The sequence below is a fragment of the Plectropomus leopardus genome, chromosome 8 (genome assembly GCF_026936395.1).
Source record: "Plectropomus leopardus strain MGB_pleo_1.0 chromosome 8, ASM2693639v1, whole genome shotgun sequence".
NCBI lineage: Eukaryota > Metazoa > Chordata > Actinopteri > Perciformes > Serranidae > Plectropomus > Plectropomus leopardus.
Genome location: NC_142183.1, coordinates 5666394 through 5693366, shown reverse-complemented (window position 1 = coordinate 5693366; position 26973 = coordinate 5666394). Strand labels below are relative to the sequence as shown.

The 26973-nt window shown below is 36.3% G+C and overlaps 1 protein-coding gene and 1 long non-coding RNA gene across 3 annotated transcripts in view; one reads left to right on the top strand and one right to left on the bottom strand.

Moving 5' to 3' along the window:
• LOC121947767 (uncharacterized) overlaps positions 1-26949 on the top strand; it is a 199064-nt gene extending 172115 nt beyond the window's left edge. The window contains exons 5-7 of the long non-coding RNA XR_006106110.2: positions 16563-16712; positions 26135-26203; positions 26316-26949. This is a non-coding gene — a long non-coding RNA (uncharacterized LOC121947767). The remainder of the gene's footprint in view (positions 1-16562; positions 16713-26134; positions 26204-26315) is intronic.
• The window catches only part of ankrd50 (ankyrin repeat domain 50), a 57561-nt gene continuing 47926 nt past the window's right edge, over positions 17339-26973 (bottom strand). The window contains exons 4-5 of one of the 2 annotated variants that reach the window (XM_042492882.2): positions 19330-22874; positions 17339-19088 (exon numbers count right to left, since the gene is read on the bottom strand). In XM_042492882.2, coding sequence (XP_042348816.2) covers positions 19333-22874 — 3542 coding nt within the window. In that variant the 3' untranslated portion in view covers positions 17339-19088; positions 19330-19332. Of the gene's footprint in view, positions 22875-26973 lie in introns of both variants that reach the window. The other variant, XM_042492881.2, reaches the window with a different exon arrangement.

Below are 26973 nucleotides of genomic sequence, written 5' to 3'. Positions count from 1 at the left end.
GTGCTTAAAACCACTTAGGATTGTTTATAGAAGCATGTTATAGTATACAGTGTTGAAAAAATATCCAATAACAGCCAAAAAACCCATAAAACTGCATGGTGAAAAAATGATGAAAAAAACACCAAGGCTATACTATGGCGAAAATGTCAAAAATTGACATGTCCAAAAAGTGCTTAAAACCACTTAGGATTGTTTATAGGAGCATGTTATAGTATACAGTGTTGAAAAATATCCAATAACAGCCAAAAAACCCATAAAACTGCATGGTGAAAAATGACGAAAAAAACACCAAGGCTATACTATGGCGAAAATGTCAAAATTGACATGTCCAAAAAGTGCTTAAAACCACTTAGGATTGTTTATAGAAGCATGTTATAGTATACAGTGTTGAAAAAATATCCAATAACAGCCAAAAACCCATAAAACTGCATGGTGAAAAAATGTGAAAAAAAACACCAAGGCTATACTATGGCGAAAATGTCAAAAATTGACATGTCCAAAAAAGTGCTTAAAACCACTTAGGATTGTTTATAGGAGCATGTTATAGTATACAGTGTTGAAAAAATATCCAATAACAGCCAAAAAACCCATAAAACTGCATGGTGAAAAAATGACGAAAAAAACACCAAGGCTATACTATGGCGAAAATGTCAAAAATTGACATGTCCAAAAAAGTGCTTAAAACCACTTAGGATTGTTTATAGAAGCATGTTATAGTATACAGTGTTGAAAAATATCCAATAACAGCCAAAAACCCATAAAACTGCATGGTGAAAAATGATGAAAAAAAACACCAAGGCTATACTATGGCGAAAATGTCAAAAATTGACATGTCAAAAAGTGCTTAAAACCACTTAGGATTGTTTATAGAAGCATGTTATAGTATACAGTGTTGAAAAAATATCCAATAACAGCCAAAAAACCCATAAAACTGCATGGTGAAAAAATGACGAAAAAACACCAAGGCTATATTATGGCGAAAATGTCAAAAACTGACATGTCCAAAAAAGTGCTTAAAACCACTTAGGATTGTTTATAGGAGCATGTTATAGTATACAGTGTTGAAAAAATATCCAATAACAGCCAAAAACCCATAAAACTGCATGGTGAAAAATGACTAAAAAAAAAACACCAAAGGCTATACTATGGCGAAAATGTCAAAAATTGACATGTCCAAAAAAGTGCTTAAAACCACTTAGGATTGTTTATAGAAGCATGTTATAGTATACAGTGTTGAAAAAATATCCAATAACAGCCAAAAAACCCATAAAACTGCATGGTGAAAAAATGACGAAAAAAACACCAAGGCTATACTATGGCGAAAATGTCAAAAATTGACATGTCCAAAAAAGTGCTTAAAACCACTTAGGATTGTTTATAGGAGCATGTTATAGTATACAGTGTTGAAAAAATATCCAATAACAGCCAAAAAACCCATAAAACTGCATGGTGAAAAAATGATGAAAAAACACCAAGGCTATACTATGGCGAAAATGTCAAAAATTGACATGTCCAAAAAAGTGCTTAAAACCACTTAGGATTGTTTATAGGAGCATGTTATAGTATACAGTGTTGAAAAAATATCCAATAACAGCCAAAAAACCCATAAAACTGCATGGTGAAAAAATGACTAAAAAACACCAAGGCTATACTATGGCGAAAATGTCAAAAATTGACATGTCCAAAAAGTGCTTAAAAACACTTAGGATTGTTTATAGAAGCATGTTATAGTATACAGTGTTGAAAAAATATCCAATAACAGCCAAAAAACCCATAAAACTGCATGGTGAAAAATGACGAAAAAAACACCAAGGCTATACTATGGCGAAAATGTCAAAAATTGACATGTCCAAAAAAGTGCTTAAAACCACGTAGGATTGTTTATAGGAGCATGTTATAGTATACAGTGTTGAAAAAATATCCAATAACAGCCAAAAAACCCATAAAACTGCATGGTGAAAAAATGACGAAAAAAACACCAAGGCTATACTATGGCGAAAATGTCAAAAATTGACATGTCCAAAAAAGTGCTTAAAACCACTTAGGATTGTTTATAGAAGCATGTTATAGTATACAGTGTTGAAAAAATATCCAATAACAGCCAAAACACCCATAAAACTGCATGGTGAAAAAATGACGAAAAAACACCAAGGCTATATTATGGCGAAAATGTCAAAAATTGACATGTCCAAAAAAGTGCTTAAAACCACTTAGGATTGTTTATAGAAGCATGTTATAGTATACAGTGTTGAAAAAATATCCAATAACAGCCAAAAAACCCATAAAACTGCATGGTGAAAAAATGACTAAAAAACACCAAGGCTATACTATGGCGAAAATGTCAAAAATTGACATGTCCAAAAAAGTGCTTAAAACCACTTAGGATTGTTTATAGAAGCATGTTATAGTATACAGTGTTGAAAAATATCCAATAACAGCCAAAAACCCATAAAACTGCATGGTGAAAAATGACTAAAAAAACACCAAGGCTATACTATGGCGAAAATGTCAAAAATTGACATGTCCAAAAAGTGCTTAAAACCACTTAGGATTGTTTATAGAAGCATGTAATAGAATACAGTTTTAAAAAATATCCAATAACAGCCAAAAAACCCATAAAACTGCATGGTGAAAAAATGACGAAAAAAACACCAAGGCTATACTATGGCGAAAATGTCAAAAATTGACATGTCCAAAAAAGTGCTTAAAACCACTTAGGATTGTTTATAGAAGCATGTTATAGTATACAGTGTTGAAAAAATATCCAATAACAGCCAAAAAACCCATAAAACTGCATGGTGAAAAATGGACTAAAAAACACCAAGGCTATACTATGGCGAAAATGTCAAAAATTGACATGTCCAAAAAAGTGCTTAAAACCACTTAGGATTGTTTATAGAAGCATGTTATAGTATACAGTGTTGAAAAAATATCCAATAACAGCCAAAAAACCCATAAAACTGCATGGTGAAAAATGAAAAAAAAACACCAAGGCTATACTATGGCGAAAATGTCAAAAATTGACATGTCCAAAAAGTGCTTAAAACCACTTAGGATTGTTTATAGAAGCATGTTATAGTATACAGTGTTGAAAAATATCCAATAACAGCCAAAAAACCCATAAAACTGCATGGTGAAAAAATGACGAAAAAACACCAAGGCTATACTATGGCGAAAATGTCAAAATTGACATGTCCAAAAAGTGCTTAAAACCACGTAGGATTGTTTATAGGAGCATGTTATAGTATACAGTGTTGAAAAAATATCCAATAACAGCCAAAAAACCCATAAAACTGCATGGTGAAAAAATGACGAAAAAAACACCAAGGCTATACTATGGCGAAAATGTCAAAAATTGACATGTCCAAAAAAGTGCTTAAAACCACTTAGGATTGTTTATAGAAGCATGTTATAGTATACAGTGTTGAAAAAATATCCAATAACAGCCAAAAAACCAAAAAAATGCATGGTGAAAAATGACGAAAAAACACCAAGGCTATACTATGGCGAAAATGTCAAAATTGACATGTCAAAAAAGTGCTTAAAACCACTTAGGATTGTTTATAGAAGCATGTTATAGTATACAGTGTTGAAAAAATATCCAATAACAGCCAAAAAACCCATAAAACTGCATGGTGAAAAAATGACAAAAAAAACACCAAGGCTATACTATGGCGAAAATGTCAAAAATTGACATGTCCAAAAAAGTGCTTAAAACCACGTAGGATTGTTTATAGAAGCATGTTATAGTATACAGTGTTGAAAAAATATCCAATAACAGCCAAAAACCCATAAAACTGCATGGTGAAAAATGACTAAAAAACACCAAGGCTATACTATGACGAAAATGTCAAAAATTGACATGTCCAAAAAAGTGCTTAAAACCACTTAGGATTGTTTATAGAAGCATGTTATAGTATACAGTGTTGAAAAAATATCCAATAACAGCCAAAAAACCCATAAAACTGCATGGTGAAAAAATGACGAAAAAAACACCAAGGCTATACTATGGCGAAAATGTCAAAAATTGACATGTCCAAAAAAGTGCTTAAAACCACTTAGGATTGTTTATAGAAGCATGTTATAGTATACAGTGTTGAAAAAATATCCAATAACAGCCAAAAACCCATAAAACTGCATGGTGAAAAAATGTGAAAAAAAACACCAAAGGCTATACTATGGCGAAAATGTCAAAAATTGACATGTCCAAAAAAGTGCTTAAAACCACTTAGGATTGTTTATAGAAGCATGTTATAGTAAACAGTGTGGAAAAAATATCCAATAACAGCCAAAAACCCATAAAACTGCATGGTGAAAAATGACGAAAAAACACCAAGGCTATACTATGGCGAAAATGTCATAAATTGACATGTCCAAAAAGTGCTTAAAACCACTTAGGATTGTTTATAGAAGCATGTTATAGTATACAGTGTTGAAAAATATCCAATAACAGCCAAAAACCCATAAAACTGCATGGTGAAAAATGACGAAAAAAACACCAAGGCTATACTATGGCGAAAATGTCAAAAATTGACATGTCCAAAAAACTGCTTAAAACCACTTAGGATTGTTTATAGGAGCATGTTATATTATACAGTGTTGAAAAAATATCCAATAACAGCCAAAAAACCCATAAAACTGCATGGTGAAAAAATGACTAAAAAACACCAAGGCTATACTATGGCGAAAATGTCAAAAATTGACATGTCCAAAAAAGTGCTTAAAACCACTTAGGATTGTTTATGAAAGCATTTTATAGTATACAGTGTTGAAAAAATATCCAATAACAGCCAAAAAACCCATAAAACTGCATGGTGAAAAAATGACTAAAAAAACACCAAGGCTATACTATGACGAAAATGTCAAAAATTGACATGTCCAAAAAAGTGCTTAAAACCACGTAGGATTGTTTATAGAAGCATTTTATAGGATACAGTGTTGAAAAATATCCAATAACAGCCAAAAAAACCCATAAAACTGCATGGTGAAAAATGACTAAAAAACACCAAGGCTATACTATGGCGAAAATGTCAAAAATTGACATGTCCAAAAAGTGCTTAAAACCACTTAGGATTGTTTATAGAAGCATGTTATAGTATACAGTGTTGAAAAAATATCAATAACAGCCAAAAACCCATAAAACTGCATGGTGAAAAAATGACTAAAAAAAACACCAAGGCTATACTATGGCGAAAATGTCAAAATTGACATGTCCAAAAAGTGCTTAAAACCACTTAGGATTGTTTATAGAAGCATGTTATAGTATACAGTGTTGAAAAAATATCCAATAACAGCCAAAAACCCATAAAACTGCATGGTGAAAAAATGAAAAAAAAACACCAAGGCTATACTATGGCGAAAATGTCAAAATTGACATGTCCAAAAAGTGCTTAAAACCACTTAGGATTGTTTATAGAAGCATGTTATAGTATACAGTGTTGAAAAAATATCCAATAACAGCCAAAAAACCCATAAAACTGCATGGTGAAAAAATGACGAAAAAAACACCAAGGCTATACTATGGCGAAAATGTCAAAAATTGACATGTCCAAAAAAGTGCTTAAAACCACTTAGGATTGTTTATAGGAGCATGTTATAGTATACAGTGTTGAAAAAATATCCAATAACAGCCAAAAACCCATAAAACTGCATGGTGAAAAAATGACGAAAAAAAACACCAAGGCTATACTATGGCGAAAATGTCAAAAATTGACATGTCAAAAAAGTGCTTAAAACCACTTAGGATTGTTTATAGGAGCATGTTATAGTATACAGTGTTGAAAAAATATCCAATAACAGCCAAAAACCCATAAAACTGCATGGTGAAAAATGACTAAAAAAACACCAAGGCTATACTATGGCGAAAATGTCAAAAATTGACATGTCCAAAAAAGTGCTTAAAACCACTTAGGATTGTTTATAGGAGCATGTTATAGTATACAGTGTTGAAAAATATCCAATAACAGCCAAAAAACCCATAAAACTGCAAGGTGAAAAAATGACGACAAAAACACCAAGGCTATACTATGGCGAAAATGTCAAAAATTGACATGTCCAAAAAAGTGCTTAAAACCACGTAGGATTGTTTATAGGAGCATGTTATAGTATACAGTGTTGAAAAAATATCCAATAACAGCCAAAAAACCCATAAAACTGCATGGTGAAAAAATGACGAAAAAAACACCAAGGCTATACTATGGCGAAAATGTCAAAAATTGACATGTCCAAAAAAGTGCTTAAAACCACTTAGGATTGTTTATAGAAGCATGTTATAGTATACAGTGTTGAAAAAATATCCAATAACAGCCAAAAAACCCATAAAACTGCATGGTGAAAAATGATGAAAAAAAACACCAAGGCTATACTATGGCGAAAATGTCAAAAATTGACATGTCCAAAAAACTGCTTAAAACCACTTAGGATTGTTTATAGAAGCATTTTATAGTATACAGTGTTGAAAAAATATCCAATAACAGCCAAAAAACCCATAAAACTGCATGGTGAAAAAATGAAAAAAAAACACCAAGGCTATACTATGGCGAAAATGTCAAAAATTGACATGTCCAAAAAGTGCTTAAAACCACTTAGGATTGTATATAGAAGCATGTTATAGTACACAGTGTTGAAAAAATATCCAATAACAGGCAAAAAACCCATAAAACTGCATGGTGAAAAATGTGAAAAAAACACCAAAGGCTATACTATGGCGAAAATGTCAAAAATTGACATGTCCAAAAAAGTGCTTAAAACCACTTAGGATTGTTTATGGAAGCATTTTATAGTATACAGTGTTGAAAAAATATCCAATAACAGCCAAAAAACCCATAAAACTGCATGGTGAAAAAATGACGAAAAAACACCAAGGCTATACTATGGCGAAAATGTCAAAAATTGACATGTCCAAAAAAGTGCTTAAAACCACTTAGGATTGTTTATAGAAGCATTTTATAGTATACAGTGTTGAAAAAATATCCAATAACAGCCAAAAAACCCATAAAACTGCATGGTGAAAAAATGACAAAAAAAACACCAAGGCTATACTATGGCGAAAATGTCAAAAATTGACATGTCCAAAAAAGTGCTTAAAACCACGTAGGATTGTTTATAGGAGCATGTTATAGTATACAGTGTTGAAAAAATATCCAATAACAGCCAAAAAACCCATAAAACTGCATGGTGAAAAAATGACGAAAAAAACACCAAGGCTATACTATGGCGAAAATGTCAAAATTGACATGTCAAAAAACTGCTTAAAACCACTTAGGATTGTTTATAGGAGCATGTTATAGTATACAGTGTTGAAAAATATCCAATAACAGCCAAAAACCCATAAAACTGCATGGTGAAAAATGACGAAAAAAACACCAAAGGCTATACTATGGCGAAAATGTCAAAAATTGACATGTCCAAAAAAGTGCTTAAAACCACTTAGGATTGTTTATAGAAGCATGTTATAGTATACAGTGTTGAAAAAACATGCAAAAACGGCCAAAAAACCCCTAAAACTGCATGGTGAAAAAATGACTAAAAAAACACCAAGGCTATACTATGGCGAAAATGTCAAAATTGACATGTCCAAAAAAGTGCTTAAAACCACTTAGGATTGTTCATAGAAGCATGTTATAGTATACAGTGTTGAAAAAATATCCAATAACAGCCAAAAAACCCATAAAACTGCATGGTGAAAAAATGACTAAAAAACACCAAGGCTATACTATGGCGAAAATGTCAAAAATTGACATGTCCAAAAAAGTGCTTAAAACCACTTAGGATTGTTTATAGAAGCATGTTATAGTATACAGTGTTGAAAAAATATCCAATAACAGCCTAAAAAAACCCATAAAACTGCATGGTGAAAAATGACGAAAAAAACACCAAGGCTATACTATGGCGAAAATGTCAAAAATTGACATGTCCAAAAACTGCTTAAAACCACTTAGGATTGTTCATAGAAGCATGTTATAGTATACAGTGTTGAAAAAATATCCAATAACAGCCAAAAAACCCATAAAACTGCATGGTGAAAAAATGACGAAAAAAACACCAAGGCTATACTATGGCGAAAATGTCAAAAATTGACATGTCCAAAAAAGTGCTTAAAACCACTTAGGATTGTTTATAGAAGCATTTTATAGTATACAGTGTTGAAAAAATATCCAATAACAGCCAAAAAACCCATAAAACTGCATGGTGAAAAAATGACGAAAAAAACACCAAGGCTATACTATGGCGAAAATGTCAAAAATTGACATGTCCAAAAAAGTGCTTAAAACCACTTAGGATTGTTCATAGAAGCATGTTATAGTATACAGTGTTGAAAAAATATCCAATAACAGCCAAAAACCCATAAAACTGCATGGTGAAAAAATGACTAAAAAACACCAAGGCTATACTATGGCGAAAATGTCAAAAATTGACATGTCCAAAAACTGCTTAAAACCACGTAGGATTGTTTATAGGAGCATGTTATAGTATACAGTGTTGAAAAAATATCCAATAACAGCCAAAAAACCCATAAAACTGCATGGTGAAAAAATGACGAAAAAAACACCAAGGCTATACTATGGCGAAAATGTCAAAATTGACATGTCCAAAAAAGTGCTTAAAACCACTTAGGATTGTTTATAGAAGCATGTTATAGTATGCAGTGTTGAAAAAATATCCAATAACAGCCAAAAAAACCCCTAAAACTGCATGGTGAAAAAATGACTAAAAAAACACCAAGGCTATACTATGGCGAAAATGTCAAAAATTGACATGTCCAAAAAACTGCTTAAAACCACTTAGGATTGTTTATAGGAGCATGTTGTAGTATACAGTGTTGAAAAAACATGCAAAAACGGCCAAAAAACCCATAAAACTGCATGGTGAAAAAATGACGAAAAAAACACCAAGGCTATACTATGACGAAAATGTCAAAAATTGACATGTCCAAAACAGTGCTTAAAACCACTTAGGATTGTTTATAGAAGCATGTTTATAGTATACAGTGTTGAAAAATATCCAATAACAGCCAAAAAACCCATAAAACTGCATGGTGAAAAATGACGAAAAAACACCAAGGCTATACTATGGCGAAAATGTCAAAAATTGACATGTCCAAAACAGTGTTTAAAACCACGTAGGATTGTTTATAGGAGCATGTTATAGTATACAGTGTTGAAAAAATATCCAATAACAGCCAAAAAACCCATAAAACTGCATGGTGAAAAAATGACTAAAAAACACCAAGGCTATACTATGGCGAAAATGTCAAAAATTGACATGTCCAAAAAAGTGCTTAAAACCACTTAGGATTGTTTATAGAAGCATGTTATAGTATACAGTGTTGAAAAAATATCCAATAACAGCCAAAAAACCCATAAAACTGCATGGTGAAAAAATGACTAAAAAACACCAAGGCTATACTATGGCGAAAATGTCAAAAATTGACATGTCCAAAAAAGTGCTTAAAACCACTTAGGATTGTTTATAGAAGCATGTTATAGTATACAGTGTTGAAAAAATATCCAATAACAGCCAAAAAACCCATAAAACTGCATGGTGAAAAAATGACGAAAAAAACACCAAGGCTATACTATGGCGAAAATGTCAAAAACTGACATGTCCAAAAAAGTGCTTAAAACCACTTAGGATTGTTTATGAAAGCATTTTATAGTATACAGTGTTGAAAAAATATCCAATAACAGCCAAAAACCCATAAAACTGCATGGTGAAAAAATGACTAAAAAACACCAAGGCTATACTATGTGAAAATGTCAAAAATTGACATGTCCAAAAAACTGCTTAAAACCACTTAGGATTGTTTATAGGAGCATGTTATAGTATACAGTGTTGAAAAAATATCCAATAACAGCCAAAAAACCCATAAAACTGCATGGTGAAAAAATGACGAAAAAAACACCAAGGCTATACTATGGCGAAAATGTCAAAAATTGACATGTCCAAAAAAGTGCTTAAAACCACTTAGGATTGTTTATAGGAGCATGTTATATTATACAGTGTTGAAAAAATATCCAATAACAGCCAAAAACCCATAAAACTGCATGGTGAAAAAATGATGAAAAAACACCAAGGCTATACTATGGCGAAAATGTCAAAAATTGACATGTCCAAAAAAGTGCTTAAAACCACTTAGGATTGTTTATAGAAGCATGTTATAGTATACAGTGTTGAAAAAATATCCAATAACAGCCAAAAAACCCATAAAACTGCATGGTGAAAAAATGACTAAAAAACACCAAGGCTATACTATGGCGAAAATGTCAAAAATTGACATGTCCAAAAAAGTGCTTAAAACCACTTAGGATTGTTTATGAAAGCATTTTATAGTATACAGTGTTGAAAAACATGCAATAACAGCCAAAAACCCATAAAACTGCATGGTGAAAAAATGACTAAAAACACCAAGGCTATACTATGGCGAAAATGTCAAAAATTGACATGTCCAAAAAAGTGCTTAAAACCACGTAGGATTGTTTATAGAAGCATTTTATAGGATACAGTGTTGAAAAAATATCCAATAACAGCCAAAAAACCCATAAAACTGCATGGTGAAAAAATGACGAAAAAAACACCAAGGCTATACTATGGCGAAAATGTCAAAATTGACATGTCCAAAAAGTGCTTAAAACCACGTAGGATTGTTTATAGGAGCATGTTATAGTATACAGTGTTGAAAAATATCCAATAACAGCCAAAAACCCATAAAACTGCATGGTGAAAAAATGACGAAAAAAACACCAAGGCTATACTATGGCGAAAATGTCAAAAATTGACATGTCCAAAAAAGTGCTTAAAACCACTTAGGATTGTTCATAGAAGCATGTTATAGTATACAGTGTTGAAAAAATATCCAATAACAGCCAAAAAACCCATAAAACTGCATGGTGAAAAAATGACTAAAAAACACCAAAGGCTATACTATGGCGAAAATGTCAAAAATTGACATGTCCAAAAAGTGCTTAAAACCACTTAGGATTGTTTATAGAAGCATGTTATAGTATACAGTGTTGAAAAAATATCCAATAACAGCCAAAAACCCATAAAACTGCATGGTGAAAAAATGACGAAAAAACACCAAGGCTATACTATGGCGAAAATGTCAAAATTGACATGTCCAAAAAGTGCTTAAAACCACTTAGGATTGTTCATAGAAGCATGTTATAGTATACAGTGTTGAAAAATATCCAATAACAGCCAAAAAACCCATAAAACTGCATGGTGAAAAATGACTAAAAACACCAAGGCTATACTATGGCGAAAATGTCAAAAATTGACATGTCCAAAAAGTGCTTAAAACCACTTAGGATTGTTTATAGAAGCATGTTATAGTATACAGTGTTGAAAAAATATCCAATAACCGCCAAAAATCCCATAAAACTGCATGGTGAAAAAATGACTAAAAAACACCAAGGCTATACTATGGCGAAAATGTCAAAAATTGACATGTCCAAAAAAGTGCTTAAAACCACTTAGGATTGTTTATAGAAGCATGTTATAGTATACAGTGTTGAAAAAATATCCAATAACAGCCAAAAAACCCATAAAACTGCATGGTGAAAAAATGACGAAAAAAACACCAAGGCTATACTATGGCGAAAATGTCAAAAATTGACATGTCCAAAAAAGTGCTTAAAACCACGGAGGATCGTTTCAAGAAGCAGGTCATAGTATACAGTGTTGAAAAATATCCAATAACAGCCAAAAACCCATAAAACTGCATGGTGAAAAATGACTGAAAAAACACCAAGGCTATACTATGGCGAAAATGTCAAAAATTGACATGTCCAAAAACTGCTTAAAACCACTTAGGATTGTTTATAGAAGCATGTTATATTATACAGTGTTGAAAAAATATCCAATAACAGCCAAAAACCCATAAAACTGCATGGTGAAAAAATGACGAAAAAACACCAAGGCTATACTATGGCGAAAATGTCAAAAATTGACATGTCCAAAAAGTGCTTAAAACCACTTAGGATTGTTTATAGAAGCATGTTATAGTATACAGTGTTGAAAAAATATCCAATAACAGCCAAAAAACCCCCTAAAACTGCATGGTGAAAAAATGACTAAAAAAACACCAAGGCTATACTATGGCGAAAATGTCAAAAATTGACATGTCCAAAAAAGTGCTTAAAACCACTTAGGATTGTTTATAGGAGCATGTTGTAGTATACAGTGTTGAAAAAACATGCAAAAACGGCCAAAAAACCCATAAAACTGCATGGTGAAAAAATGACTAAAAAAACACCAAGGCTATACTATGGCGAAAATGTCAAAAATTGACATGTCCAAAAAGTGCTTAAAACCACTTAGGATTGTTTATAGAAGCATGTTATAGTATACAGTGTTGAAAAAATATCCAATAACAGCCAAAAACCCATAAAACTGCATGGTGAAAAATGACGAAAAAAAACACCAAAGGCTATACTATGGCGAAAATGTCAAAAATTGACATGTCCAAAAAGTGCTTAAAACCACTTAGGATTGTTTATAGAAGCATGTTATAGTATACAGTGTTGAAAAAATATCCAATAACAGCCAAAAAAACCACTAAAACTGCATGGTGAAAAAATGACAAAAAAAACACAAAGGCAATACTATGGCGAAAATGTCAAAAATGGACATGTCCAAAAAACTGCTTAAAACCACTTAGGATTGTTTATAGGAGCATGTTGTAGTATACAGTGTTGAAAAAACATGCAAAAACGGCCAAAAAACCCATAAAACTGCATGGTGAAAAAATGACTAAAAAAACACCAAGGCTATACTATGGCGAAAATGTCAAAAATTGACATGTCCAAAAAAGTGCTTAAAACCACGTAGGATTGTTTATAGGAGCATGTTATAGTATACAGTGTTGAAAAAATATCCAATAACAGCCAAAAAACCCATAAAACTGCATGGTGAAAAATGACGAAAAAACACCAAGGCTATACTATGGCGAAAATGTCAAAAATTGACATGTCCAAAAAGTGCTTAAAACCACGTAGGATTGTTTATAGAAGCATGTTATAGTATACAGTGTTGAAAAAATATCCAATAACAGCCAAAAACCCATAAAACTGCATGGTGAAAAAATGTGAAAAAAACACCAAGGCTATACTATGGCGAAAATGTCAAAAATTGACATGTCCAAAAAAGTGCTTAAAACCACTTAGGATTGTTCATAGAAGCATGTTATAGTATACAGTGTTGAAAAAATATCCAATAACAGCCAAAAAACCCATAAAACTGCATGGTGAAAAAATGACTAAAAAACACCAAGGCTATACTATGGCGAAAATGTCAAAAATTGACATGTCCAAAAAAGTGCTTAAAACCACTTAGGATTGTTTATAGAAGCATGTTATAGTATACAGTGTTGAAAAAATATCCAATAACAGCCAAAAAACCCATAAAACTGCATGGTGAAAAAATGACGAAAAAAACACCAAGGCTATACTATGGCGAAAATGTCAAAAATTGACATGTCCAAAAAGTGCTTAAAACCACTTAGGATTGTTTATAGAAGCATGTTATAGTATACAGTGTTGAAAAAATATCCAATAACAGCCAAAAACCCATAAAACTGCATGGTGAAAAAATGACGAAAAAAACACCAAGGCTATACTATGGCGAAAATGTCAAAAATTGACATGTCCAAAAAAGTGCTTAAAACCACTTAGGATTGTTTATGGAAGCATTTTATAGTATACAGTGTTGAAAAAATATCCAATAACAGCCAAAAAACCCATAAAACTGCATGGTGAAAAAATGACTAAAAAACACCAAGGCTATACTATGGCGAAAATGTCAAAAATTGACATGTCCAAAAAAGTGCTTAAAACCACTTAGGATTGTTTATAGAAGCATTTTATAGTATACAGTGTTGAAAAAATATCCAATAACAGCCAAAAAAACCCATAAAACTGCATGGTGAAAAAATGACAAAAAAAACACCAAGGCTATACTATGGCGAAAATGTCAAAAATTGACATGTCCAAAAAAGTGCTTAAAACCACTTAGGATTGTTTATAGGAGCATGTTATAGTATACAGTGTTGAAAAAATATCCAATAACAGCCAAAAAACCCATAAAACTGCATGGTGAAAAAATGATGAAAAAAAACACCAATGCTATACTATGGCGAAAATGTCAAAAATTGACATGTCCAAAAAACTGCTTAAAACCACTTAGGATTGTTTATAGGAGCATGTTATATTATACAGTGTTGAAAAAATATCCAATAACAGCCAAAAAACCCATAAAACTGCATGGTGAAAAAATGACGAAAAAAACACCAAGGCTATACTATGGCGAAAATGTCAAAAATTGACATGTCCAAAAAAGTGCTTAAAACCACTTAGGATTGTTTATAGGAGCATGTTATAGTATACAGTGTTGAAAAAATATCCAATAACAGCCAAAAAACCCATAAAACTGCATGGTGAAAAAATGACGAAAAAAACACCAAGGCTATACTATGGCGAAAATGTCAAAAATTGACATGTCCAAAAAAGTGCTTAAAACCACTTAGGATTGTTCATAGAAGCATGTTATAGTATACAGTGTTGAAAAAATATCCAATAACAGCCAAAAAACCCATAAAACTGCATGGTGAAAAAATGACGAAAAAAACACCAAGGCTATACTATGGCGAAAATGTCAAAAATTGACATGTCCAAAAAAGTGCTTAAAACCACTTAGGATTGTTTATGGAAGCATTTTATAGTATACAGTGTTGAAAAAATATCCAATAACAGCCAAAAAACCCATAAAACTGCATGGTGAAAAATGTGAAAAAACACCAAGGCTATACTATGGCGAAAATGTCAAAAATTGACATGTCCAAAAAAGTGCTTAAAACCACTTAGGATTGTTCATAGAAGCATGTTATAGTATACAGTGTTGAAAAAATATCCAATAACAGCCAAAAAACCCATAAAACTGCATGGTGAAAAAATGACGAAAAAAACACCAAGGCTATACTATGGCGAAAATGTCAAAAATTGATATGTCCAAAAAACTGTTTAAAACCACTTAGGATTGTTTATAGGAGCATGTTGTAGTATACAGTGTTGAAAAAACATGCAAAAACGGCCAAAAAACCCATAAAACTGCATGGTGAAAAAATGACCAAAACACCAAGGCTATACTATGGCGAAAATGTCAAAATTTGACATGTCCAAAAAACAGCTGAAAATCACTGAGTTTAGTGTATAAAGGTATGTTATAGCATACAGCATTGAAAAAACATTCAAAAAAATGGACCCAAAACCCATAAAACAACAGTCCTTCAAAATATGACAAAAACGTTATTGCGTATTACGTCACTCAAAATAACAAAAATGTTTTAGCACCATACGTCATATCATTGTATTAATAATACGTTTCTCAGCGATGAGTGTCACAGAAACACAGTATGTGATTACAGAGACGTCGAAGCAACACGGGAGGCACAAAGCCTCACAAGAAGGTCATTTTTCTAGAGGAGAGCTGGGAAGTAATCCTTACAAGGACACAACAATCAACAACGTTTCTATTTTCATTCAAAACTTACCCCATGTATGTGTCCATTTTCAGTACAGCGAAACGACAAAGCAGCTGTTTTCACTCAGATGTTCCTGCTAGCCACAGCTAAAACTGCTAATCAGAGAAATCTTCAGTTAGAGTGTTTTTCTGGAATGGAAACCTGCACGCACACGAGCAGATGAAGGCAGCTGGGTTTAAAGTTGTCTGGAACAGGTCGGCCACAACTGTCGCCATGTTGTGTATATTGCGTGGGAGCTTGTTAGCACTGTATCCAAAACAAGGGCATGGGTGGAGAAGAACCAGATGTGGCCATTGGCAGATGGTTCACGAGGAGATCCTCCAAGCTTGGACAGTACATACTACATGACATCAGCACCAGATGGTTTCCTCATTAACATCCACCCTTAAAAACATGAAGGAAAAGGCTTTGCTGCAAGTCTAAATCCCTAAATATCACTTTAGCTGCTCTGCGGGACATTTTTGTAACAGTTTTGCCCAAAATGCTGCTCATTCAGTTAAATGTATTTGATACAGAGCTGAGGTCAGTTTCTTACAGACTAATAATTTATTTTGAATTAAAGGGGAGACAATACAGGCCAAAAAAAAAAAACAAAACAGTTTTTTCATGCACGGATAAATTTTTTAGATTTCAGGCAATTTTGCTTCTTTAACATGTTTTCTCTCAGACATGTTAAAAGGTAACTTCCAAAATACACATTAGATGTGTTTTTGTTCAAATTTCTGCACAGGAAAAGTATGCAGGAAGTGCATTAGATAATGCATTATTGCATACTTAAATGAATTTTCAGAAAGCATGCAAGGCAAAAACAAATGTCTCGATGTAAATAATAAACTGGGGAAGTCTCAAAGTGGTAACCTTTTACACTCTCCACCTGTACTGTCTCCCCTTAAATGACGTATATAAAACTCAATAAACAGTAAATAAGCATTGCATTACAGTACTAACTAATTGTAGTTTTCAAGATTTCAGGAAACTTGTATTTACATTAAACACATCCACCATCTCTTGATCTCTCTTGCAGTTCCTGTTTGAGCTGAACTGAGTGAACTTGCAGGAAGGAGGGGGTGATAGCACTTGGCGCGCTTGTCTGTTCCATTTCGCCGTGATCCATGTGTTGTGATGCCTGCAGTGTCCTGGTTTGACCCTCCACCACCAAAAGACCAACAGTGAGGTGAGTATTAAAAGCATAGCCTGTGGTTTTGCAGCGCAGATACAGGAGGAAAACACTTCAGTGGATACAAAAAGGGCCTTGGGATTTAAAGAATTCAAAGTAACTTAAGAATTAGTCCCTGCAGTGACTAATTCCTAGTCAATTATTTTGGTTATAAATCTGCTCTAAATTTGATTTTTGCTAATGGATAATCCATCCTCAAAAAAATGAAAACTTAAAAGTTAATAGAGCATCAGTGCTGACACAAGCCTCAGGGCTCATTTATACTCCCTTTACATAGAAAATAGATCCATACATTTGCATTGTTTTGACTGTCACCACTGGATAGCACTACAGAGCAGAGTTAAAAGTTGTGTAATTTAAAAAAAAACAACTTTCCTGCATTTGTAACTCGCTTGGCCTGCGCTACACTGCCCCCACAAAGGCTCCGTATATTATTGCGAACTCTGCAGCGTCGCCTCTTTTGTTGTTGTCAGCGCCCTTTACTGGCTGTATCTATGCCAACATTAAAAAATACATGGAAGTACGAGGCAAGTTTCATTTACTTTTGAATGAATCTATCTATTTTAGAACGAAAAGGGAGAACAAATAGGATGAATTAACAAAATTGAACACTTAGCAAAATATTTCTTTTTCAGCAGTAAAGCAAATATGTTTATTAAGCACTTTAATATACATCAGAAAATTCCACTTCATATAATACAGGAATTCTTTTTAAATGAAAGTTGAATGTACATGTTAAGCTATTTACAATCCAATCACTGACAGTCAAATCAAAGATGACAGACAAAACACAGTCAAGACAAACGAGATAACTGCTTAATAAGACTATACAGTATGTTTTCCAACACTGTTTCTAGACCCGATCCTGCCTTGAATCCTTCTATTGACCCTTCATGGCATACGTTTGAGCTACTGTAGTACTGAAGAGCTGAGAGCTTTCACTAGGGCTTATAAGTGTTTGTGCATGCGATAGGTTTCTACTCACCCTGATCCTAGTTCTTGGCAAAAAATAGCTCACTGTTGACAATATGAAAAGCCTGCAAAAATATGACACAGCCTGTAAACGCTAACGCAGCTCTGCACAGTTCATGAGAAACAGATGTTTCAGTTCCTTCAGTGTCACAGTCGAGCACCTCCTCCCCTCCATCTCCCGCAGGGGGTTAAGTTTTGTTGAACTGATATTAAGCTTCTCACAGGGAGGAGGTGGGACAGAGTTACAGTATGTTATTTCTACTTTGGCTTTACCAACTCTGCATTTCAAACAATATCATTCACAGCTATGAGTTGTCTTAATGGCTGAACCCTTTTGAGCCATGCCCCTGAAAAATCCAGCAGGAATTACTGGAAATTAACCACATGACAAGAATGAAACAAAGCTTGGATTTTGTTTCTTGCATTGCGGTAGGTTATACATGTAACTCTGCGGACAGATGCATTTTTTTTTAAATCACTGCTTTCACTTGAAATCGCTGCATTTAGCACCAAACTGTTGCTGACGGTACACAATGGGTTATTTAAATAGTTTTGCACACAAAAAATAATAAACACACAAGCAATTGAGAAATCCCATAGGGACAAAATGAACATTTTTTTTAAACATTTTCACCTCCCTCTTTCTTAGTAATAACACACAAGCGCACAAAACCAACAAAATCGGGAGTCCAAAATAACTGCAGGCAACTTCTGAACACAGCACCATGGTAGAGCGTAATGCAACACAAAATGCAGCAAAAGTGGCTTTTTTCCAAAAATAAATATGCTTGTATATACTCGTGAAGTAAACTGCCATAGCTATTAACATATTACACACAACATAGGTTTAGCACACTGATCAAGGTTAACACAGATTATCTGGGGTCTCTAGAAAGGCAGACTATCAATGCGCTTGAATTCATACCATGGCATCAGTTACTGTTATGTCCTCTGGTCTTGTGACAATGTACTAAGCGGTACATTGCTGTCATTGTGGAAAAAAATAGAACAAACATAATATAAAATAATAATAAAAAAGCATTGGTATGTTTCTCTCAAACAATTACTTTGATAAAACATGGATGGGATACAAAGTGAATAGAACAAATGCATGTCTGTCATTTTACTCTTTTAAAAGTGCATACACTGCTTATTAAATAGCATTACATTAAATTAAAATGATAGTTTGCATGAATACGTGAAGAAGGCTGTAACAGATGTAGGCACATTGATGTATCAGTTCACATAAGCCTTAGGCAGCAATCAACAATCATCCCTAGGTTTTATATTGAGGTCTCCCACTAATGGCAAAAAGAAATCTAGTATTTTTTTATGCAGATGAAAACAGTTGCTTTGGCACATTCCCTCCAATGTCTGCATGACGAATGGCATTCAAGACATCTGAAATAGTACAGGAATGATTTGGGTTACTGTTTTGTTTAGGAGGAAAGAAGGTCTGCTTACCAGATTGAGGCATTCTTCATGCAAGTTTGATAGAATCCAAATAATGATGGTTTTGTTGAGTGCAATCCAGTATCAACTAACAGTCAGTTATCAGCCTCATTGTTAGCCACTGTAAATGAAGAGACAAGCCAAAGTCAAGAGCACATACTGGAGAACTATTGTGAAAAGCATCTCTTACCAGCTATAATGGAGTCTCCTTTTTGTAGTTAAAACCAGGGTCTGATCCTTCAATCTGCAGTTTCAGGGCTTGTTTAAGGCTTAGCTCGGTTTCCCCTATGGGGTAGTTCTCTAGAACATCCTGGTGGCCTCTGTTCTGTACAGTCCGAGGAACTGATACCCTACTCAGGAAAACCTGATTACCCTGTAGATGATAGTTGGGGTTGGTCATGATGCCATTCCTCTTCTTCTCAGAGCAGCTCTGCTGCTGGATAAAGAACTGATCTTGGCTTTGCCCCCTTTCCTGCCGCATTGAACCACCAATCATGATCTTGCAATGTGGATCCTTCACTGAAATGTTAGCGACCGATTTGTTCAGAGCAATCCTCTTGTCGAACTGCGTCATCTCGTACTCCAGAACCTGACCTTGGGTTGATCCGCTGTTCTTGACCTTTTTCTTGTCTCCCAGTGCTCCTTTACTGTTTGAAGTCCCGTTTCCGTTCTTACTTCCCTTTGTTGACTTGAGACCAGATTTTAACTGAGACCAGTCAAAGTCATTGGATGGAGATGACGGCTGCTGACTAATGGACTTAGTGGTCGAAGAAGGGGACACAATAGACTGTCTGCTCCGGCTGCGAGGCAGTGAATGTTGTTGGATTTGTTCTGTGAACGTCAGTCCGTGAAAACTGTCGATCGGCACTGTCTGTGCTGTGGCCGTGGATGATGTGGTTCTCAAGGATGAGTTCTTTGAGCTCTTGAGAGAATTATTGGAGAGAGAGGACTTCTGTCTATCTACTGTGGAATCAGGAGATTCTGACGGGGAACTGAAAGCATGGACAGGTCCGTTGGGTAGACCACGTCCTGATGACTGCATATCTCCTGCCCCGGTGCTGCCAGAGCTGCTTGATTTAATGGTGAGAGACTGCATTTTACCAGTCACAGACAATGGTGTTTTTTCTTCCATGGTGTGGACTGGGGAGGGATTGCAGCCATTTAGAGTTGTACCTCCATACTTTTCCAAAAGTTTTATTATCATTGAATGGCCACCTTTTGCTGCCACTCTCATTGCTGTGCGTCCAAACTGATCGGCGTGGTTGGGGTCAGCACCGTTTTCGAGAAGTATTTGCACAACATCGATGTGGCCCTCTTGTGCAGCTATGCCTAGTGCTGTAGCTCCCTGGTTGCATGTATGATCCACATGTGTGCTATTCTCTATCAAAAATTGCACAACTTTTGTGTGTCCTTGCCATGCAGCAGACTGGAGGGCAGATCGCTTCTCATTGTCACAGGCGTTCACATCAGCATGATAGTTAATCAGCAGCCTCACCATTTCGACATGCCCTTGCCAGCAGGACACGTGGAGGGCCGTTCTACCCTCAGTGTCACAAGCTTCCACGTTTGCTCCATTTTCAAGGAAATACTCTGTCATGGCCAGCTGATTTTCAAGTGCCAATATGTAGAGAGTTGGGCGTCCGTCTGCGTCTTTGTAATCTATATCAGCACCGTGGCTCAGCAGCAGTTCAACAATGTCCCTGTGGCCTTCCAGTGCAGCCACCCTGAGAGCATTCCTCCCATCATATCCCCTCTCATCAATGCATGACTTGTTTTCCAGAAGAATTTGCACACAGTCGTAATGTCCCTCTTGTGCAGCTAATATCAGCGGTATTCTACCATCATTATCAACCTCTGTGCAACGAGCACCTTGCTCAATGAGGGCATCACACACTTGGCGGTGGCCCTCAAATGAAGCCATGTGTAGCGGGGTCCAGCCTGCGTCATCCCTGTGATTCTCGTCCAGACCTCTGTCCAGCAGAGTTCTGACCACCTCCACGTTACCCTGAGCAGATGCGATGCTCAGCACAGTCCTTCCCTCACTGTCGATGCTATCAACGGCAGCACCCCAGAAGAGTAATGTGTTGACAACAGAGGCATGGCCCATTGATGCAGCAGCAAGAAGAGGCGTGCGACCATTGTTGTCTGTGTGATCCACATCAGCCCCACCTTCCAAGAGCAGATCAACTACATCGACATGTCCTTCATAGCCAGCCACGAGGAGAGGAGTCATGCAGTCTTTATCACAGTGGTCAACCTCTGCCCCCCTTTCAATCAGAAGGCTCACGACAGAAGCATGGCCTTTACTCGCAGGAACGCAGAGAGCAGCGACTGAGAGGGCAGTCCTTCCATCCACATCTTCATGGTTAACTTCGGCCCCATGGTCCAAGAGGTGCTCAACGATCTCTCTGTGTCCCATGTATGCTGCAGCAATGAGAGCTGTTCGCCCTTCATTGTCTGCCTTGTTGACCTCAGCCCCATGCTGAAGAAGATTCAACACTATGTCTTCATGACCTCCCCAAGCAGCAGCTCTTAACGCAGTTCTGCCATCAGCATCGGCACAGTCCACTTTGGCACCAGCATAAAGCAAAGCAGATACAACCTCTGAATGTCCACCCCAGGCTGCTGAGCGCAGGGCTGTCCATCCATCATGATCTGTGTGGTTTATGTTGGCCTCACAGCCAATTAAGCAGTTGACCACTTTGGTATGGCCCTGCCTCGCAGCAAGAGTAAGTGCCGTTTGTCCATGGTTGTCTTCCAGCTCCATGTTCGCCCCTCTAGATATGAGCAAGTTAACCACATCAAGGTTTCCACTGTATGCAGCGTTGGCCAGCAGAGTTCTTCCACTGGAGTCACACTGGTTCACAGATGCCCCGTTGTCAAGTAAAGTCCGTATTGAGTCCTCTCTTTCCAGGGCCTGTTGTACAATACATGATGCATGGTCATCCTCGTTGCTTACATGAGCTCCAGCTTTGACCAGAAGTTGTAGGACCTCCTGTTCTTTTGGTATGGAGGTGGTCAGAGAGTCTTTAGCAGGAGTTCCATTCCAAACCATCCAAAGAGCCAGATTAAATGGCTCAATCTGCAGATTGGAGTTGACCAGGTGTAATGCAAATTCCTGCACTTCGAGTGGCTTAAGATGCTTTGCCCGGCAAGTATAACTCATCGCCAACATCCTGTGTCCCTCTGCTGCATTGCACAAGTACTTCTGGGTGCAATGTTTGACATCTAGTAGCCACTCTGCAAAACTGTAGTGAAAAAGGATTTTAGTATTCCCAAGGCCGTCGACCAACAACTTGGAGAGAATGTCCATCTTTTTCTGAAACTCTTCCATTGTCAGAGTCATGTTTTTGGTCCAGACTGCATGGTACAGTTCCTTGACCGTCAGTGGCCTGCACGTTGCCAGGATTACATTAAGGATGGGCTGGACTTTGGCAAACTGTTTTCTCACAAATAGTCTCTGGCATAGCCAAAGGTAGAGGCCATTGAGTGTGCCGGGGATGTCACGGATCTCGCGAAGCATGATAAAGTTCTCCACCACGCCATCTAACACTCGCTCCAAGTAGAGGAAGCAGCCGCTGCTTTTGATGTGGAGTTGGTTGAGCATCTCGGCAGTCTCCTTGGTCAGGTGTTGCCTCAGGGCTTCCTCCTGGTCAAGCCTGTGGAGGATGTACTGCTGCACATCCTTGACGATGTAGGCTTTGCGCAGATCATCAAGGCTGATTTTGCGGAATCCTGTAAGAGAAAAAAAATGGACATTAGTGGAGTCTGATTACACGTTGATAATAGTAATGTAGAGGACATCTAAAGACTCAAAAATAACTTGTTTAGAGTATAAACTGGAATTACTGCCTCATGGTTGTATGCCTCCATGAACCAGTCAAGTTACAGTTTTAGTTTATGTCCATATTTGTCCGGACTCATATGAAGCCAGGACAGTTGACAATGCTTCAAATATAGATGCTGCTGTAAAGAAGCTACAAATTCTAAAAGCTTTATGCTTCGCTCACATCACAACCCAGCAGCACAGAAGATCTATACAATCAGCACAGTTTCAACATGGACACCCAAAATTAGTGTTGCCAATTCAATATCAGTCCAAATATATTATGGCATTGAATAATGGCCAGAAAATGTTTGTGGAGAACATTATGATGAACATTATGATTTGACCCTTTGGATATAAAATGTCGTCACTTCATCATTCTATTCATTTTTGCTTGAATTCTTAAGTTATGGCCAAAACATATTTGTGAGGTCACCGTGACCTCTGACCACTAAATTCTTAATCAGTTTGTCCTTGAGTCCAAGAAGACTTTTGTGCCAAATTTGAAGAAATTCCCTCAAGACCTTCATAAAATATCACCAGGATGAGACGGACGAGTGGGGACAGTGATCTTGACTATATACCGCTAAAATTTAATCAGCTGTGTCAGAGTTGGGAAATCCCTTCAAGTCTTTCTTGAGATATGACATTCACCAGAATGAGATGGACAGACAGAGGGACGGACAGCCTGAAAACATAATGTCTTTGTCCAAAGCTGTCGCTGGCACAGAGCCGTAAAAATATGAAAAGATGTAGTAGCAATGGTTGTAGAAATCACAGCTGATGATGAGTAGTGCTACCTCAAGTAGTACCCCTTGAGTCATTAACTTCTGTCTGACCTTGAGATCACACCCTGTATTTATCCGCTGATCTTGAACCTTTGGATAATTAGGTTAAGGCAACCTTTAATTTCCTAAGGCATAGGATAATTAAAAGTAAAGCCATGTTGTTGAAGGGAAAACCTTTCAAAGGAATTGAGTGCATAACCCCTCTGGCCGCTGGAAGCACACATGATCAGCAGGAGTTCGGGATCAGTGTAGCCCATAAAGAACTAAGAAAAACAAAATCTTGGCAATTAGTGAACCACATCGTGTCTGAAGCAGAAGCGATTTCAGCATTAATAATTTAGAGTGGGCCTGTGTGAGGATAAAAACAGCAATGATTTCAGTAAAAACATGACTGAAATAATAATTATATTATATATACCTGTGCTGTTGCCTATCCATGTATCACAGCATCTATACGTGTGCAAGAGGAAAAGCACGAGTCATAGGAAAAAAGCCTTGAAGAAATAGCATATGAAATGGTAACTATGTCCTTAAAAAAGATACCATGAGAAATGATATAATTACTTTCAACACTTGGTTGATTGGTCATTCAACGGATCCACTGACTGTATACGTTGTTAGTGCTTAATCAGCAGGAGCAAATCTGTGGCAGGGGAATTAGGTTGTTTAAGTAAAATCGAGAAGAGCAAGAGAGACATCATTTCCATGCCTGTAGCACATCAGTGCTGGAAAATATCTCTCCAGTGCCTCACTTATTATCTTACTACATGCTCCCAGCACGGACCTTCAGAAATCTTGACAAAAAGAGAAAAAGAAATTATCACAGTGGGTCTTAATGAATGATCTTTAATGGGAATTCCTCTCTGAGACGTGGAAAAATGGCTCTGTAATGGCCTTGGCTAATGGGTATAAAGTGAACTTCCCTCCATGTTAAAACAATCTGGTCGTGGTTTGTGTAGCCAGAGGGCAACGAGAGCATTTTGCATACTTATATTTACAGTTCCCATGGTTCTCGGGGTTACTGGGACAGGAATAAAATGTCACCAGAGGCTCTCTGTGTGTTACTGACATACTAAAGACTAACAGGCCTCCTACTATGGGAAAAGCAGTTGCATTTTTCTCCCTAACAAAGCTGCACTTGGGTGCCAGGCAGAACACAGACTCATTAACCTTTTCAAAGTGAGGTAATTAAACCTTATTACTGCATCTTATTACTGACTGAACATTTCATGCACTGACAGGAAACCACTCTAAGAGATTTTGTGAAAAGAAACTATAAAATCCAGCACTTTTATCTTTAACAGTTAACTGTGATTGCTTTGATTATATAACACAACTTTTCCCTGTACATAATATGAATCAGACTCTGTCAGCAAGCCCGAGGCAGCGCTCTGTTCATCTGAGTGCTATTGTGTGGGCAGGAAAGGTTGTGAAATCTTACTCCACACAGGCCCGGTGCTAACTGCACCTGGAAGCCAGATAACAGAGCTGATGAGCTTAACGAGAGTTCCCAAACAGGTACTGACACTTCGGACAACAGACCCTGGTGAACACAAGCAGCGATGGGTTTTCTTTATCATCTGCTTCTGAGTTTGTTTAAGATAAGCACGCCTCCACTAACTGTGCCTCACAATAATCTTCTTTTACTTCGTCCTTAAGGCGTCCGTTATATTTCACACGGTGATAAAAGTTCACACCTCAGACACTGGCTGTGTAAATACATCCTGCGATACATGGCAGAAAATAAAAATCAGGAAAGAACTGATTTTAATTCTAATAAAACACACAATTAGGTTGGACTTAAAATGACTGTTCATCCCAAAGTTAAAAAAAAAACAACAAAAAAACCCTGCATATTTTTCCTTTTTATCAGAGTAGATTTTTTTTGGTTTGACTTGCTGTGGCCATGTAGTTTCATTATAATGGAGAGAAGAAAGACATCTCTACAGCTGATATCTCCAACACTCGACAACTCGCATTAAAACAATCTTGAATGATAAACAGCACTACACGTGAACTGTCCCTTAGTTAAATCCTAAAGTATTTTATAAGGATAATTTGTGCCAAAAAAAGAGTTGTGACTTTTAAATTTGTGTTCCCTTAGAATCTAAACTGTGAAAAACCTAAGATAAATGTAAAAACAAAATCTCCCTATTAAAAAAATATTCTTCCTCTCAGGAATATTCACATCTATAAAGGTAGTTAAATGCAGGACAAGGGGACAGCTGTGCAAACATTTTAAATTAATAAAGCTATAAAGTATCATTCTCCTGCATTATACCATATAATTGCCCACTCATTACTAAAACTCAATGGCCCTAACCCACTTTCAGTCCGTCTTTGTTTTCAATGACTGTGCACATTTTCCACTCTCCCTTCAGCCCCCTTTCAGCGGCTCCACGATCCGCTATCCCAGACAGATCAACAGTGAGCATGTTTAGTAGCTAAAGGTAAGTAAAAACACTCAAGCTCTTCTACCTTTCAGAACTGAAAACCATTAACAGCGTTGTGTATATTCAAAACCTTTGCTCCAAAAAGCTGACTGATTCTTCATTTTGACAGGGCCACGGGAAGAGCTGGTGCTGGATTATTTCAGGTTTGCATCAAAAGATACAGAAAACACTTGAAGGCACCACATGTTCCTAATGTGCATTCCTGTTTTCTCAGCGAACTCCTCTGGCTCAAACTTGAAGCACTAAAGATCAAATTTCAGCCTATCATGCAACCATCAAAAGGATTTCTCACTCTTATTGTCCAAAGCCTTTTGTTTCATGTCAGGTTCTTGATGCTCTTTTGTTTAGCTTAAAGGCCAAACTCGCTTTCTTCCCCTGCTTTTCAAGCTCGATCACAAGTGCCTCAGTCGACACAGGCATCAAATTTGCATTTACAATTTACGTTTAACCCTTTGAACTCTGCAATAAAAATGGTCCACCAGTTCCTACATTGGTAGTTTGTTAGTTGTGATGTTATTTCACGGAGGATCTTCGAATGCTTCACACAGGCGCTTCAACACATTTTTACCAATGAATTTTCAAAACTTTACCAGAAGTTTTCTATAACATTTTACCCCATTTTGACGACCACAATTACAGAGATAAAAGTAAATATGCCTGTAATCACGCACTTCCCAGGAAAAGCAAACTGTGACCACTTGCAATCATTACTTGCACGTTTCTGGCGCCAACTAGGTGCATGTGCAAAGAGACCAGACTACTTTCCT